General features: G+C 43.0%; 1 protein-coding gene across 3 annotated transcripts in view; it reads right to left on the minus strand.

The window, feature by feature from the left end:
- The window catches only part of CPA6 (carboxypeptidase A6), a 99,634-nt gene extending 81,912 nt beyond the window's left edge, over positions 1-17,722 (minus strand). For 2 of the 3 annotated variants that reach the window (XM_069959972.1, XM_069959970.1), the window contains exon 1: positions 17,571-17,722. In XM_069959972.1, coding sequence (XP_069816073.1) covers positions 17,571-17,713 — 143 coding nt within the window. In that variant the 5' untranslated portion in view covers positions 17,714-17,722. Of the gene's footprint in view, positions 1-2,637; positions 2,720-17,570 lie in introns of those variants that run through there. The other variant, XM_069959971.1, reaches the window with a different exon arrangement.
- Positions 17,723-18,029: the final 307 nt, after the last annotated feature.

Below are 18,029 nucleotides of genomic sequence, written 5' to 3' on the forward strand. Positions count from 1 at the left end.
ATGCAGATAATTGGTGAATAGGGACAGGGGCTGTAGACTTTGTACACACACACACACACACAGTTAAAATTAAGTGGCAAATAACGGCCGTTGTTTTCAAGTAATGGTAAATATTTGCCATTAAATGGTGGCCATCCACTCAATTTCAACAGTGTGTGCCTTTAGGTGGTAAAGAGGCAATCCACTCAGAATTAAGTTTTGATTTGTTGCTGCCCAGGGCAAAACATAACAAATAGGCTATTCTTACCTTTCCAAAGCCCCCCAGTGTCCTTCTACGTTATCTTCGGCCCTCAGCTAAACTATCTCACCTGCATTTCTGAGATGGACTCGTAAAGCAGTGACAACCCTCTCAGCCAATTACTGGATTTGATGCTGTCCCATCTCAGTCAGTGATTGGATGAATCGTCTGCCACTGACAGACAAGTTTGTTTCAGAAGTGGAGACGGGATCGTTCAGCTGAGGACCAAGGATGACATAGGAGGACATCGGGGGAGGTAAGAATAGCCTGTTATGTTCTGGGCTAGGGCAGCAGCATATTTAAAGTTAATTCTGAGCAAAATGCCACTTTAAACATAAAAATGAACTGAAACAATGACCAATACAATCTAGATTCTGTTTTATGGTTGTTTCACATATGGAAAGTTTTCTTTACTGTCATTGTATATTCAAAGCCTAATAATTAAAGTAGACAATTTATATAAAACTGTCTATAATGAAAACCTTACATAGAAATTGCCAAGCCTAAGGCAAGAGTTTTATTGCAGTATGTAGTTACTTACAAACTGCTGAAAAATCCCGATACTTGCAATGATCCATGGTTTGAGTTTATGCAATCAACGCTGACACTGAGTGTTTTCTATTACTGATGCAAACATTTGTCTGGGTCTGGATATGTAACCTTATTCACATGGCAATGTTATATGTGGGTTCTTTAAGACTGTTCAGGGTGCAGTAAAGGGGTCTAGCACAACCCCATATTGCACTCTATATGCTGCCATGCAGTAACAGCAATTCATCTCTGGGATAATAGGGCTATCATACTGCATGCAATGAGAAGAAACTGCTGTGTAATGAGTTTATGGTTACCGGATTCTGAATCCGCATAACACAGATCCCAAATATTCCCATTTCCATCAAGCCTAAGAGGGACATTTATTAAGTCCGACGTTTTCTGCTCCAGACTTAAAAATGTCTCTGCAGCGCCGATACTACGGAGATTTATGAAGAGGCGTACTGCCTCTACTTAAATCCCAGGCGCGCCAGTGCGCGTGTCAGGAAACCTACGCCAGCTCAGAGCCGAATAAAATGATGAATAGAGCGGACTCTGAGTCCACGCCCCCTGTTCCGCCCCCTCCACACCCCATCCCCGCCCCCCCTGGTGTACCGGTCGGAAAGTGGCCAGATGTGAATATTTTATTCGCAAAACGGCCATTTGCTAATAAATTTATTTGCATCTGGCCACTTTCCGACAAAAAATACGCATTTTTACATTGATAAATATACCCCTAAGGGTAAAGCCATACAGAGCAGCACAAAATGTGGATAACAGGCGCACAGTTTTGCAGGCAAACTGCAGTGTTACCCACTATATTGCGCAGCCATTGGTAATCTAGTTGAAAGCTACCTCATTCAGATGTAGTGTTAGGCGCATTGTCACTCTATGTCACCTCAACTTTAGACTCGATTCTCCCCATCAGTAACTCTCTGCATTAGCATGGACCCATTCCATGAGAATAAGTGATCCCTGATGCAAATATGAGCCAAACAATGACTTGCCTTTCGGCACGGATCATGGCCCCAACATAGCCCCATAACACTTACGAAAGTATGGGGACATAAAAATATATGGGTACTTAATCTTTCCAAATTTGGGGACAGAATAAACCATTGTTTGGAAGGAGCCTTAGGCTATATTCACTCATATTTTTAAGGCCCATTTTGACCCTGTGTTCACAGACACAAAAGCCAAAGAATTTTAGATGTTTTTTGGCCATACTTTTGAGACATTTTGTCTATTTTTTGTTCCTTCTTTATACATATTTACATATAGTAAAAGCTATGCTGTTTTAGGCTGTTTTAGGCACACTACGTAAGAGACCCGCCGTTCCGTGACCTGGCTGGGTCACGGAACGGCTGGTCTCAGAAGATATCATTCCGGCCGGTACTGCAGTACTGGCTGGATGATCTTTAGCACCGCAGAGTTCTGATGCAGGCGCATCTGCGCGCCCGCATCAGAACTCCCCACAGCACACTACACATAGTGTGCACTGACAGGTTTTTCTGCGTCCGCTATTCAATGAATATGTCAGTTTTCTTTGGCACCGCTAGGGATCCCAGCTGGAGTGTATAGTATGTGTATACACTCCGGCCAGGATACCCTCAGAACAACGACCGTGATTATCACGGAACTTACGTTGTGCAAACATAGCCTTAGGGTATATTCACACGGGCGGGCTCGCAGCGAGATTCTTGCTGCGAGCCCGCCCGTGTGAATATACCCTTACACTGGGACTTTTTTTCCCCCAGAAAAATTATGTCTCCTAAATTTACCAAAATATGAGGCTTTGAAGTCAATCAGGGAAATAACAGACATTTTTAGGGCTGTAAAACTAACATTTTTTGGACGATCGCAATTACCTGTATTCATTCGTGTCATCCTGACCAACTTTTTTTAAGGGTACCTGTGAAGTTGCGCCCCTACTCATTCTTTAGATCTGCGTGAAGAAACACATTCAATGCTGGACAGTCAGGTTGCCAAGGCAACCGTATGACACCCAGCAAGTTTCATGCCCAAGCGGATTGCCTGTCCAAGAACTCATGCACTGAACTTGTTGGAAATCATACCATCATACCATTGCCTTGGCTACTCAACTGCACAAAGTGGAATGTGTCTCTCTATGTCTGATCTAAATAGCGGGTTGGAGTTAAACTTTACAAGTAAAGTGGTCCTGGCCAGGACTGTATTCTTTTATTATGTTATAATAATACTGTTGGATAGATATGAACATTATTTTATATTTTCAAATCACAGCGACGGACTTATACAGTGTAAACGGTGATAAATATTTATATATAATACATAAAAAATAAGTATAATGGTAAAATCCTATAAACCATCCTTGACATTAGGGTAATGAAAACACAGCATAGGACAATCCACTAATATATAACAAATGTGCAAGGCTCATTAAAATGTTATCATCAATTATTAGTCATTTCTAAGCAATGAGTTACAGATGTCAGCAGACTCAGACTTATCCAATGGGATTTGGCTCAATATTATATAAAGGTGCATCATAAACAAGTCTGTTTACAGCTCTCATAGGAGCACGTAAACCCCCACCACCCCCAAGAAAACAATCAGTTATCTGTTCTGTTTCTAATCTAGTAACGTAAAAAAAAATGTACAGTATTCCCAAAATGAAAATGTATGTCATTTTGACATGAAGTTGAGCAATAAACAGAGAAAACATGGCTGGTGGGGTTCTCTAGATGCACCTATCTTCAGACTGATACCTCCTCTACCCCCTCCAGCCTATTCATGGCCACCAGAGAGGTTGGAAAGCTGAAAACAGCACAATCCGGTGAGCTATGCAATTTGCGTAACTCACTTTGATTTTAATAGGAGTCACGCAAACAGCATAATTTGTGCTCTATACTGAGCAAATTGTGTAACTCAATAGATACGGCTACGCAATGAGACTAATGCATGTGACCCCCATTGGATTCAACAGGGGTCATGCCAATTACCGTCTCATTGCATCTCCATATCCATGGAGACATGAACTTCTGGATTAGCAGTGGATCTCGTTGCTGATCCAGAAGCATCCCATTGTGTTAAATTGAAAGCTATCATATCTGAAAATAATAGCATCATCACTGCAATACACACAATGGCTGCTGTATAATGCGCAACTACTCACATACCCGCAATAAGGCACATAGGGAGACATTTATTAAGTCCGGCGTTTTTTATGCCGGACAGGACCGATTCTGGGGTCACTGCCGCCTGAGGCAAACCTCAGGCGGCCGCCCCCTGAGTGATGGCCGGCATCGCGATAGCCCCCCCCCCCAGCCAGCCGCTCACCTGTCCCATGCCACAGCCGGCCCGCGCTCTCTGCTGTCTCCACATCCCGTCAGGTCCCGCAACGTCACCCTGCAGCTGTCATGGACCTCCAGGCTGTGGTGAGTGTCGTGCGGGTCAGGTCACGCGGGGCCGCTGGGGGGTGTTGCGGTTTGATGCGCCACCCGCACCGCATTAAACTGCCCCGGCGGCCCCCGCGCGACCCGATCGCCGCAGAGCATTTCCCACCAATCCCAGGCACTCACCACAGCCTGGAGGTCGATGACAGCTGCAGGGTGACGTCGCGGGACCTGACGGGATGTGGAGACATGCGGAGAGCACGGGCGACAGGACAGGTGAGCGGCCGCTGTCATTTTTGTTAAGTGATACTTAACAAAAATGACAGCAGGGGGGACATAATGCTGCCCCTGCCGGACCGCAAGATCTGCCGCCTGAGGCGGAAGGCTCATTCCGCCTCATGGAAGAAGCGGGCCTGGTGCTGGACATAAAAATGTCCTCGCAGCTCCGACACTACGGAGATTTATGTAGAGGCGCATTGCCTCTACATAAATCCAGTGCGCACCAGTGTGTGCGCAAGGCAACCTACACCAGCTCAGAGCTGGCGTAGGTTTCCTTATCATTTTTCGTTGCGAAAAATAATAAATGAAGCGGACCCAGAGTCCGCGCCCCCCATTCACCCCCTCCCTGCCCCACTAGCGAAGGTGGCGTAAAATGGCCAATTGCGAATAAATTAATTAACATCTGGCCATTTTACGCCAAAAAATGCAACTTTCTGGTTTGATAACTTTCCCCCCTAGTTCTAAAAGTCTATAAACACATATAATATGTACAATATGTACGATTAAACATTCAAAAATGGGTACAATTAAACGGATGTAAAAACGCAGTGTGATTCAAGCCTAAATGAACAGAGATTTGTGGTGCAGCATCCGAACATGGCCTTAGTGTACCAGCTCTCATGTAACAAACCCTCCACCTGTTTCAATGGAACATAGTCAGGAAGGTATTCAGCCTGGGGGTGTAAACAAGCATGCTCACATTCCCTGACATAAAACAGAGATCTTGAACAGGAGCTGAGACATAAAGTCCATTGGAAAGTTGCGAAGCTCTCCATCACACACTGGTTAAGCTTATAGCTCCATCACTTACAACAGATGGCTTGGATTTCGCCTTGTAACAATCCTCAAAAGTATTTTTACAAGATATAAGTTTATTGCTCACCCTAAAGCAAAAAATGCGCATCTTATGAGAGAAAAAGATACATACACGTACATACCTATTGTAGGCTCCATCCACTGTGGCCATCTGCATACCAACATCATTACTTTCTCGCTGCCCTTCGGTGGTGTCAGCATTACTTTTATGGTGGTAAGTGTGAAGGTACAGTATTGTGCAAAGGTTTTAAGCAGGTGGAAAAAATGCTCCAAGGTATCACACCTCCCATTGGTGGCATCTGATTGGCTCCAAATTTTTATTCCGCAGCAGAACAACAACCCTAGACATCAACCCTTAGAGCATGTTCACACTACGGAATCGGCAAGGAATTTCAGCGATTGATTTCTCATGTCAATTATTTGAGTGGAGCGTGGATTGTGCTTGAGAAATCACATTGAATCAATGGGACAAGAGGAACTTCAAGCGACATCCGCAAAGTGGATCCCGCTTGAAATTCCATGATGATTCCGAGCATCAGTACAATTGTGCTGACTGAGCTTTAACGACTGCACAGACCTTGCAGCCGGGTCTCCTATGGTGTTGGGGCTTCCGTGCAACATATAAGGGTTCACATAAAAAACACTGGCACCTAGTGGCGAAAGTACCTTTATCACCACTTAACTTTGAGAAAAAAGGGCTTTTGCGACAGGTGTGACGTAGGAAACACCCGTGGTGGGACACCACACAGGCAAGGAGGGTGGGGCCGTGCACTGATTGGTTGCATGCGACCTACGGGAGCCTCAGATGCAGCTGGAGTGTGGAGCAGGTAAAGTTACTTCCTGGCAGTGGGGCGTTAAGGGGGACGGCATTTACATACTTGCAGCGGGATGACAATCCCACTGCGAGTATGGACAGGGATCGTATTCGCAGCGGATTTCGCAGCAAACTTGCAGCGTAAAATTCACTGTGGATACGCTATGTGTGAACCCACCCTCAGAGCAGAAAGAAGACACTGTGACAGTATCACTTTAATTGGGCATTGTCACTACAAGTAACTTTTAAAATGTCATCAGGCATACACAGGAAAGTGCAACAGTAACCCGCAAGTGCCAGGGCATAGGCTCCTCCTGTCGTACACACAATAAATAAACTCTAAAGATTTTTTTTTTATGAGTTTCTTAGCAAACCATTTGACAAAACAGAGTTTGCCATCTCACCACGTTAAGGTGACCTCAGAGAAATGGTTCCTAACATTGGCCTCTCTTAGGCTCACATTAAGCCTACAAAACTGGGCATAAAGGAACCAACTAAACTCTGTTTAAATCACCCACAGGAGATGGGTGGATTGCAAGTTAGAAGAAGGTAGCCACACTTCCCACATATAACACAATGAGAAAAAAAAAACGCCAACATTCCAATAACACTGTTCACACTATGCAGGTTGCACACTGCTATGGCTAATATACAGACAAAAACGGGAAATGCAACAGCAGCTGCAAGTGCCAGACCTTTCTGTGCATACTCCCTCCATCGTAAACAAATAAAAAAAAACTCCTCTAAAGAGGAGATAAAAAAATATATAAAAAATGTAAAAAAAAATGCAGCAGCTACTTCCTAGCCAGCCGCTCATTACAGTAATGTTTTCTTATAGACTTACATTGAAAAATATTGATGGAATGAGCGGCCAGCTGGGGAGTGGATCGTGATCTCTTCATGGCTATATCTTCTGATCAGATTGCTTCTCAGCAATGAGACCAGCTGTGATCAATAACTTTTAACATGTCTAATGACATGTTAAAAGTTATTTGGAGTAACAGGTACACTTTAAGAATGACTTTATCGTAAAGAAGAACAAGGAGTCCTGATAGTGATAGTATGGCTCCAACAGCGCCCTGACCTCCACATCATGTCTGTCTGAGATTACATGATGAGACGTCCACAGAAGATTCATGAACACATAGATCCGTCTTTACCAGCAGTCACCTGCACCAAACTGTTCTTTGGCTCTTCTGTAACTGCTAATAAGATTTGTACAATCTTCAGGAGGAATTTTTGACCATTCATCAATATTTCTGAAATACCTTGCATACACAACCCTCTCCAGGCCATTCTACAGCATCTCAATAGGATTAAGGGTGATTTACATGTGTGCTTTGGGTCACTGTCTTGTTGCATCATGTAATACCTCTTCATCTGAAGGTCTACAGTCCTTACCTTCTTCTGTAAAATGTTTCAATACATTCTTAAGTATACTGTTCCCCTTAATGATTTTTTTGAAGCTTTTGGCTGTACTGGCTGTTTATATATCTCTATACCACCAATATCCACTATATCGCTATACCACTATCAGCATACGACCAATAATTGAATTCCAGCAACAGGAAGGAAAAGAAAATGGCTTCCAAACAGCTAAAGACTAATGACGATGTAGAAATATAGTTGACTAACTGTTTTTGTAAACTTACAGAATTCATGGTATAGCCCCCTTAAAACAATATTCCATAATGAAAATTATGTGGTAACGCATTATGAATATGTGCTTCTTTAGATACAGCAGTTTGTTCCTACTTTAAGGAGAAGTCCCAAGAAAATAAAAAGTAACAGGCAGGCAGGGGGATAATAATAAATAATAAATAATAGTAAGCAGCGGGAACATAACAAAGAGAGTATACTTACCCATCCCCATGCCTCCACATTGCTGCCTTGCTCAGCCAATCAGTGACATGGGTGTGACACTGCTGCAGTTACTGATTGGCTGAGGGGACAATCCATCAGCAGGCCTGTGAAGTTGCATCAGCAGGAGCCAAGAGGTACCAGGAGGCCAGACGAAAATGACATCCGGCAGCTGTCCGAGAGTGGCGCTACAGGGGCACAGGGATGGGTAAGTATACTTTCTTTATTATGTTTCCGTGTCTGTAATTTTTTTTTTGCGTGACTTCTCCTTTAAAGTATACTTGGCATTTCAGGTAGCTTTGTAGGATAAGCTGTCATGTGTGTGTACTGTGCTATTTCTGACAATTAGATGAATTGTGTATGAAATGTTCACAAGATTTCTGCTCTGCTGGTGTTAGCTTTCACTTATCCCTATGAGCCTGGACACTCTGTTGTGCTCTGATATACTGCACATACATAGTACACCCTTAGGCCATGTTCACGCACTGACTTACTTAAATAACATCCGTTTTTGATACTCAGAATAACGGCTGTTGTTTTCAGTCTTTAACAATTGAAGTCTATGTAAACAACAGCCATTAGTTCACACAATGCCTAGAATAATGGTCGTTGTTCGCAGCGGCCGTCAAATTAATGTGCAGGACATTTATTGGTGGTCATTGTTCGCTAATGGCCATTATTTTAAGTTGTGCCGCTGATTCAAGGAGTTTCCCCGCTGCTGGCATGATATTGACACATCATGCTCAGTGGGGAATGAATCTATTACATTCCTTCCCCCGTTGGTAACCGAGACACAGTGAATGGAGACGGATAGATCGTGAGTCTGTTTTTTCCCAGAAAATCCCTTTAAGGGTGCGTTTGCACGTACAGGATCTGCAGCAGATTTGATGGTGCAGATTTAAAGCTGCAGATTCAAAGCAAATCAATTCTGGGCCATCAAATCTGCTGCAGATCTGCTGCGGATCTGTTGCAGATCTGCTGCAGATTCAAATCTGCACCATCAAATCTGCTGCAGATACTGTACGTGTGAACGCACCCTTAGGGTGCCTTCACACACACACACCGGATCTGCAGCAGATCCGCAGCAGATTTGATACTGTGTTCAGTTATTTAGATCAAATCTGCTGCGGATCTGCAGCAGAAAATCCGCTGCGATACGGTGTGTATGAAGCTACCCTAAAGGATATTTGTCACAATAATTCTATCTCCAGATCGGCGTGCAATTGCAGCTGACACTGGAAGATCGGGTTGCCATGGATACATCTCACACCAGGAGAATTCCGTGCATGAGACTTATTAATTGGAATAGGGCTTGTGCACCGAATTTGCCTGGCATAGGGTGTATCCAAAGCAACAAAATCTTCCGGAGTCAGACATGAGAGCCAACGTCAGTGTAGCAAGCACTTCTACGCTGTCATCTTGCCCTATGTCTGCATTGTTTATCTTAGCACTTGCAGCAATAAGAGTCCTTGAAGATGGTTTGGTAAGTGCCTCCGTTTTCTTTCTTTGAATTGTGAATAAGAATTCTTTTCCTTAGTCAGCACCAGTCCCATACAGCTACATATTTCAGCCCACACTCCCCAGCTGTCCCAACGTCTCTTTTTCCCTTACTCTACAGTTTTACAGAGAATGATGTAAGCTACCACTGCTGTACCAGTCTAGATAATAGGGGGATAATGTAAAATTGCTGCTCAGTTTCCTACACATGTACTGATGCACCTGCGAAGAATATAAACCTGATTAGCTGAGAGTTCTACCAGAAGCAGCGGGACTGAAGAATTATTTAAATAAGAATTTCACTTGAAACGTGATAATATATAATCGGATCCCAGTGTGAACTCGGATCTCCACTGATTTCCAATTCTATAGAGCGACCAAACCCTCTGTTACTGGAAGTCTCCAAAACAAAATTCTAAGAAAAGGGCCACTCAGGTCAATGGAAATTGCTTCAGAAATTTCCAGTAACAAAAATGTCTGATTGGAGCCAAAAGTGCTGCTTAAAGAAGATGCTCTGTAGAAAGCTTAAGATGGGAGTTTTGGAAATATATCTATGACATGTTAGAATATGAATTGTTTCCCTCTTGGTGATATACTAAACCAAATTGCTCCATTCTCTTAACAATGGATTTGTAAGACCAGATAATTGCGGTATGGATTTCTGGTGGAAACCTTCTTTATTTGAATAAGAAAACCGAAAAAAGAGTTATTTCTAAAGTTCCCTCTAGTCTGCACTGTCTGGCCTCTGCTGAAGCACTGTCTCCCTACTGCTCTGTGACCCATTTAGATACCACAATACTCCAGTAGTTCCAGGTTCTTCCTCTCACTCAAAGGGCCAGTTTGCGTATTTGTTATTTCCTCCCCTCCCCCCCTTAACGCTGGGAATTATTTATAGAATGGAAATGTGCCCAGCATCCAGTGCCTGAGTGTTGTTGGTTTCTAGTATTCCTAGCAAAGATGTACCATTGTGTTTCTGTTATCCTGTGTATTCTGACCTTTGCCTGTTTCTTGAGCTCCTGTTCTGTCCTGTCCAGCGATCAACCGGGCAGCCCCCCCGGAAGCTCAGCATCCCCCCCGGCTCTTACCCCCTCGCGGTTGGTGCATGTAATAGCGCCGTCAGTGAGTGGGGAACAAGGAGCAAGCGAGCGCTGATCTAACAGGTCGGCCCTGGCTTGCTCCTCTGAATTGTGCCCTGTAATAGGGGCTTTAGACTCAACCCTGCAGCATGACCCAAAGCTAAACCAGTTAGAAGAAGAATGACAGCCCAGTGTTACCAGCTATCAGTGGAATGGGGACACCAATACAACCATGGTACACCAAATCTCACTCTATGCAGAAGAGGTTGTCTGATCTCTGTTAATACACCTGTATTGTGAGGCTTACATCTCACAATACAATCTCGTGAATTCCATTATGACTACAATCATGGGCTACTGCCCTCACACTCCCCTGTAAAATGTTTTGAGGCACCTTTAAATTAATAGTGAATAATTGTGGAACATCTAGTTGCTCTCTGGCCAGCCTGAGATAGTTACAGTGTTTCCATCAGTTGATCTTTTGCTGTTATCATTGGGTTCTTTCTCACTTCTTTCACAGTTGCCCAATCAGCTTTCGGAGTGATCCTAACAGGACGCCCACACTTGGGAAGTGTAACAAGAGTTCTGAATGTAAACAGTTTGTCCAACCAAGGATTTATATACAGTTTTATACAGGGGCGTAACTAGAAATGGCTGGGCCCCATAGCAAACTTTTGATTGGGCCCCCCGACTGACCACTAAACGGTCAAGTGAAGTCATAACTACATAACTGCTAGCTCTGGTCAGGAGTGCTTGCAGTTAAAGGGACATTTGCAAAACCCAGGGGACCAGCAGGGCCACCCGGTGCTGCAAATGATGACGGCTCAGGGGGCCCAGTGTATTGCAGGAGCAGGCCATGGGGCCCCCTGATGCAGCAGGCCCCATAGCAGCCGCTATGGCTGCTATAGTGGTAGTTACGTCCCTGGTTTTATACATCTTCATAAAACATCTTCTGAGGTCTTAAAAAGACATGAACAGTACAACTGCTTGTGTGTTATTAGTTAGATTGTCCCTATGCCACAGACTACAGCTAAAGCAATGGTTGCCTTGAATACTTTAATCCAGCAGTGTGTTGTTTCAGGATATCCTAATGCTCCAGGGATAAAGATAAGGCCAGTAATTAGGGAGTATTATGTGTATGATGAATGATATTGTACTGCACCCATGAAGTCAGGAAAAGTTATCCTAATGTGCCAGGGATCTGTTTATGGACAAGCTTGTATGGGTACAGGTTCTTCTGTATCTGCGGTATGGACATATGTAATAAATACACATCATATCCATGTGTCTGAAATCCCTGAAGTGGCATGGCTTTACTGTGGGCCAATCATGTCAGACTAATCTCAGTGATTTCTTTGATTATGTCACAAAAGTGTCAGATGAAGGTGGTGACATAAATATTGCCTATCTGGACCCCGGCAAAGCCTTTCATACAGTTCCCTATAAAGAGCTGATAGAGAAGTTAGAAAAAATTGGACTTAATTCCTGGATAGTTCAGTGGATTTGTGGCTGGCTGAAGGATAGATATCAGAGGGTTATTGTTATATATTCCGAGCAGAGACTGGTTACAAGTGGTGTGCCACAAGGGTCTGTTCTGTGTCCTATTCTTTTCAATATGTTTGTAAGTGACATAAGTGAAGGTTTAGTAGGTAAGTATAGTGACATAGCAGAAGGTTTGGAAGGTAAGGATAGTGACATAGGAGAAGGATTGGTAGGTAAGGATAGTGACATAGGAGAAGGTTTGGTAGGTAAAGTTTATCTGTTTGCTGATGACACAAAAGTGTGCAATAGGGTTGATATTCCTGGAGGTGTCAGTAATATGGGGAATGATTTAGCTTTGCTAGATAAGTGGTCCAAACTATGGAAACTGCAGTTCAATGTTTCCAAATGTGAAATATTGCACTTAGGGAGGAGGAATCCTATATCTGGGTATCACACTGGCAGTACTGTGTTGGCAAAGACTTCAGAAGAGAAGGATTTAGGGGTAGTAATTTCAGACAGGTTTAAAATGAGCCACCAGTGCAACCAGGTGGCAGGGAATGCTAATGGTATGCTGGGCTGTATAGCTAGAGGTATAACCAGTAGGAAGAGGGAGTTTGTGATCCCGCTGTATAGAGCTTTGGTGAGACCACATCTGGAATACTGTGTCCAGTTCTGGAGACCTCACCTACAAAAAGATAATGATAAAATAGAACAGGTCTAAGAATGGGCTACAAAAATGGTGGGGGGTTGTCAGGCATGTAATATATCAGGGAAAGACTTAAAGTGTCACTGTCATTAAAACATTTTTTTGTAGAAATTAATAGTACAGGCGATTTTAAGAAACGTTGTAATTGAGTTTATTAGCCGAAAAATGCATTTTTATCATGAAAAAGCAGTTTGAAGCTCTCCCCCCTGTCTTTATTGTTTTCTATGGAGAGGGGAGAGATGAGACACCAAAACAGGACAACAAAGAGATAATTTACAGCTACATCACCAGGCTCTCTCCTCTGACCTCAGCACTGACCTCTCTGACCTCTGAATAGGGGCTTTCAGCAGCTCCCTGTGGTGTAATCCTTTGTTCTCTGCTCTCTGCTGCCGACTAATCCCCCTCCTTCCTCCTCCTCCTCCTCCCTCCCCTCTCCATAGCACAGGCAGGATCCGACTGATGTAAAACAGTCGAGATTTCCTGATAATGAGAAGTGGATGACAGAAAGGAGAGGAGGGGGGACCTGGGAAAAGGCTTTTTACATGCAGATAATGGCATATTTGCCTAATAAACTCAACTACAAAGTTTCTTGAAATCGCCTGGACTAAAAAAATAAAAAAATTTACAGACAGTGACACTTTAAGTATTTGAATCTTTATAGTCTGGAGGAAAGAAGGGAAAGGGGGGGACATCATCGTAACCTTTAAGTATGTTACAGGACTAAATGAGATGCAGGAGAGGAAAATTTGCTTTTTTGCCTTAAGCAACTTCCCGTCATTTAGTTACTGTCTGATAGAATGGATGATGTCATCACACTGACATCCTACTTGTGAAGTTGTACTATTTAGCACTTTGCTCTTAAATTGTTCTTTTTTTTTTGTCATTTTGAAAAATAGTTTTGACATGTTCTCATTTAGTGACATGCATTCTTGTGGGCCAATACAAGTCACTGAACACCTGAGGCTGTCATGTCTTCCTGGCCTCACTCAATAAAATATGAAAGGTTAAAAATGATGATGTACTAAACCTCTAACTAAAAGCAGATGAGTAACAGACAGTACCATGAAATAGTACAGTCATCACCCTCTATTTATTAATCATACTACTCAGTATTCTCCGGATATGTGCAATTTCAGTAATACTGTCTCCGTTGTTGTTCACCAAAACTGTGTTGCAAGCATAGTTATTGTACAGAATCCCCACAATCACAAATCTTATGTGACTTTGTTTTATTCACTATTTTTTCTGTATAATAATTATAATGGGACTTGAAAGTATTACTGTCCAGAGACATGTCAAAAGTCACTGATTGCACTAGGTCACACTCCTGAAACCCGCTGTGTTCCTGAGATACAGCTCAGGTGAGTGCGTGGCAGCACACTTCACTCGCTGGCTATCAATAAAATCTGACATATTTGCTACTTTATAGTCTCTAGAGAGAAAGAGTCAGATGTCCCTGCTGGTCATGGAGTGAAGTGTACTGCCACACTCTTCCCCGATTGTATCATGCGATCACTGTGGGTCTCCAGAATGAGCCCTGCAACTTCCAACATGGACATTGGTGGCAGCAGAGGGGCCGGATTGACTTTTATTGCTGCCACCCAACAGATGTGGATACATAAAAAAAATATATATACATTTATTTTAATGAAGTTATATTACAAAGTAACACTGCTGTATTAAAAAAAACTCTCCAGAGTTTAAACTTTCTCTAAAACATTAGCAGTGGAAGTGCACTACTGTTCGCTAAATATGTCTCCTAAATACAGTATCGCCTGTTCTGGTAGGGCAATCACAGGAGCGCCATATAGTTCACATTATGATAGTTATGAGCCCCAATAATGACTTTTATGTTCCCCAGTCTAGATTCACTGTGTCTAACTTCTACATGAGATATTTTCATCATCTATAATAAGAGTTCATTTATAAAACTATTGATACATGGCCCCTAATATCTTGTAATTTATTCATAGGTTAATATTTCCCATGGGTCCTTTGTTCATCCTAAACTACACTTCTCAGTTATATACAGGTAGACTTCCAAGACAGTATGACGCAGTGTAATGCTAAAGGCTGGATTCACACGTCCCGTAAAATTGTCTGTGCTCACGGATCCGCGACCATAGACAATTTTAGGACCCATTCAAGTGAATGCAGTCATTCATAAGATCAGAAGATTCAGAAAGATTGGCACCACAAAAAAATAGGACATGTCCTAGTGCGGATCGTGGCACGGATCCTCCCTTCCCCACGCCTCCTGGCAGCAGAGATGACAGGAGTGCATAATGTGTGCTCTTTTCATTGCATCTGACAACTACTCACCTACTTCCCCCGGCTTACATGTTCACCAGAAATGGCGTGGACTACGCTGCCCTCTTCTCCTGGCACCAGCATGAACCAGTGTTCGTGCATTCCACTCCAATTCCGGTGAGCTTGTGTAAGCCGGCCGCCACCGGGGGAGTAGGTGAGAATTTGTCAGATGTGATGACAGCTCCTGCACATTATGCGCTCCTGTCATCTCTGCCGTCTGGCGACGGGGTGGGGGGGCTGCACTTGGGATTCTTGCCGCGATCCACGCCGGTCATCGCCGTGCAGATCGCAGCACAGAGACAATTGTAATAGTACGCATTAACCTACCAGCCTAGATAAGGATCTAGGTCATGATCTTAAGTCTGCTCTACCATCATTCCTGCAACATGATACCTTGTAAACACTATACACGGATCAGCCATAATGATAAAACCCCTGACCCCTGAATGACATTGACTATCTTGTCACAATAACCAGAGGCGACATATATCAGGTAGTGAGTGAACCATCAGTTCTTCAGATTGATGTGTTGGAGGCAGCAAAGATGGGCACGCTTAGTAATGTCAGTGACTTTGACAATGGTTAGAGGATCAGATCTTGTGGTTGTTCCTTGTATTGAGATGTCAAAAAGGACAACTTGTACACTGGCAATATTATCATGAAAATACAAAGTTCATTGATGCCCATAGGGGGCGCTAGCCTGTCTTGTCCAATTCCACACAAGAATTACTTGCTGAAAAAAGTTACTGCAGGTTATGATAGAATTAATACAACAATAATTCCAATATACAGGGAAAAAACTAAATAAATCGCATGTGCAAAAAAGTATACCCTGCAAATAGTCAATACCAATATGACAAGGAAAACTCAAGAGACTACCAAAATATACCACATACACTAATTGAGCACAACTTCCTAATGCGAAAAAAATTCCTTTATTATTTAAAAATTAATAAAATAGAAATGTCAAAAACATAAAGAATGAGGGAAAAGGTGATGACAGTACAACAATAACAAAGGTTATGATAGAAGGATGTCGGACCACACAGTACAGTACATCACAGCTTGATATGAATGGACCAGGAAGCTAAATAGGAGACAGGAGCATCACAATAGAGTATGGAGCAATGGAAGATGGTGGCCTGGTCTTATTTATCACCTATTTTGCATCATGTGGACAGCCTGGTGCTGATGTGTGGCCTACTTGGAGAAGAGAACGCACTTGAAGAAGATGAGAAGAAGACAGGTTGGACCTTGTCTCTTGGCATTTATGTGGATCTTACTGTGAGACGTACCACCTACGTATTGCAGACAGTGGGCTTAGGGCAATGCTCCTTCCACACTACAGATTCAGGAATGGTTTGCAAAATATGAGGAATAGATCAAGGTATAGACTCCAGAATCCCCAGATCTCAGCCCTATTGAACATCTCTGGGAAGAGCTGGAAAAACAAGTCCGGCCCATGGAGGTCCCACCTCCCAACTTACAGGACTTAAAGGCTCTTCTGCTAATGTACAGCAGATGTTCAGGGGTCTCGTGAAGTCTATGCCTCAACAGGTCAGAGGCTGCACTCCATAGCCCCTACATGTAGTGGGAGCAGAATGCGCTACTGTATGGGATGTTTATTTTCCCATTTTTCCATTTTGCAAACCCAGGCACTGCCTTAACTGTATATAGTATATAAAGGGTTTATTTAGTGTTTATTCTCTATATTTATAATGTAAGCATTATTCAATATACAGAATAGCTTGTATGGAGTGGGCCATGCTACCCTCCCCCTTCCCCCACAGCTATCCATAGGTAGAGGAACATGAGACTGGGGTTCCCTATTCTAGTGATCAGTAGGGGCCCAAAAATCCTCCTGTAAATTGGAAATAAATATTAATAGTTGGAAATTCCCTTCAAGGTAAAGTCATGTTATTTGGTGGTGAAATCCCTTTATAATTAAACCCTTCCTGGGGCTCCTACAGTACATTACTGTTAGTATTAGTATTGCTGATCGTGTAAATTTTACTATTGTTTAACACTTCTACCTATTTTGTGGATTGCAGCACATAGATCCCTCCATTCATTGAATAGCAAAACTCCTGTAAATACCTGTAAACAAACTCTAGCAAATCCTGGAAATCACATGGCTACCTTCTAAACTTTCCATCTCATGGACAGACATAGCAGTGCTGAGTTTGTCACTTGGCATACTGTACTTTCAGATCTATGGGGTTGCACACAAAAAAAGCAGTCGTGCAATAGAGTATAAAAAAGCGAATTCCACAAAAAGGTTACATTGTGTCAGTGTGGTTGGTTTTGTGGATTATTCCGTATTAAGGTGTGTATTTGTTCCCACATATATACAATAATGCGACTAATGCATTGTATCCAGTGATTTACTCATAGGCAAACATACATACGAACAGTACCCTGGTATTAAAGATTCTGGCTCAACAGTCATGAATTAGAATACAAAGTCATTGTAAATTTTTTCTATTCCTAGAAGACTTCATGACAAATCCAACTCTGCTACATCAGTAATAATTGCATGCAGCCTATGGTATAGTGTTAGTTATAATAATGATGTGAATAGTCTTACCCAGCATACCGGTTGTTATACAAGTGGCAATTGCCAGACAGCCAAGTCTGGGAGAAAAGGCAGAGATGAATGAGCTGTGATATTCTCCATGTGAGCTCCATCTTTCCAGAGCGCTGAGCTGGAGGAGATCCCGTCCTATACATCCATGTGATCCTGTGTTATTGTGCTGCTGGAGAGAGTTGAGCGCAGCTGCTGTGGAGTTGGTTGCAGCAGGATGTATGGATGACAGTAGTGGGAAGCTCTGCACTTGGGTGAGGATATTTAGTGTTCTGTCACTCAGCCAGGATTAGCATTCTGCACAGGGGAGGAGGGGGTTTAGGTCACATGTGAAGGAGAAACTGCTGCCCCTCCCTGCACAGGACCTCACTTACCTGGACATACTCACCCTGTAGCTGTCTGACAATGCACATGGATAGCAGCGGTCACAGCCTAGGAGAATACTATGTCTGGTTTGATAAA

This window comes from Dendropsophus ebraccatus, chromosome 2, assembly GCF_027789765.1.
Source record: "Dendropsophus ebraccatus isolate aDenEbr1 chromosome 2, aDenEbr1.pat, whole genome shotgun sequence".
In the NCBI taxonomy this organism is placed as follows: domain Eukaryota; kingdom Metazoa; phylum Chordata; class Amphibia; order Anura; family Hylidae; genus Dendropsophus; species Dendropsophus ebraccatus.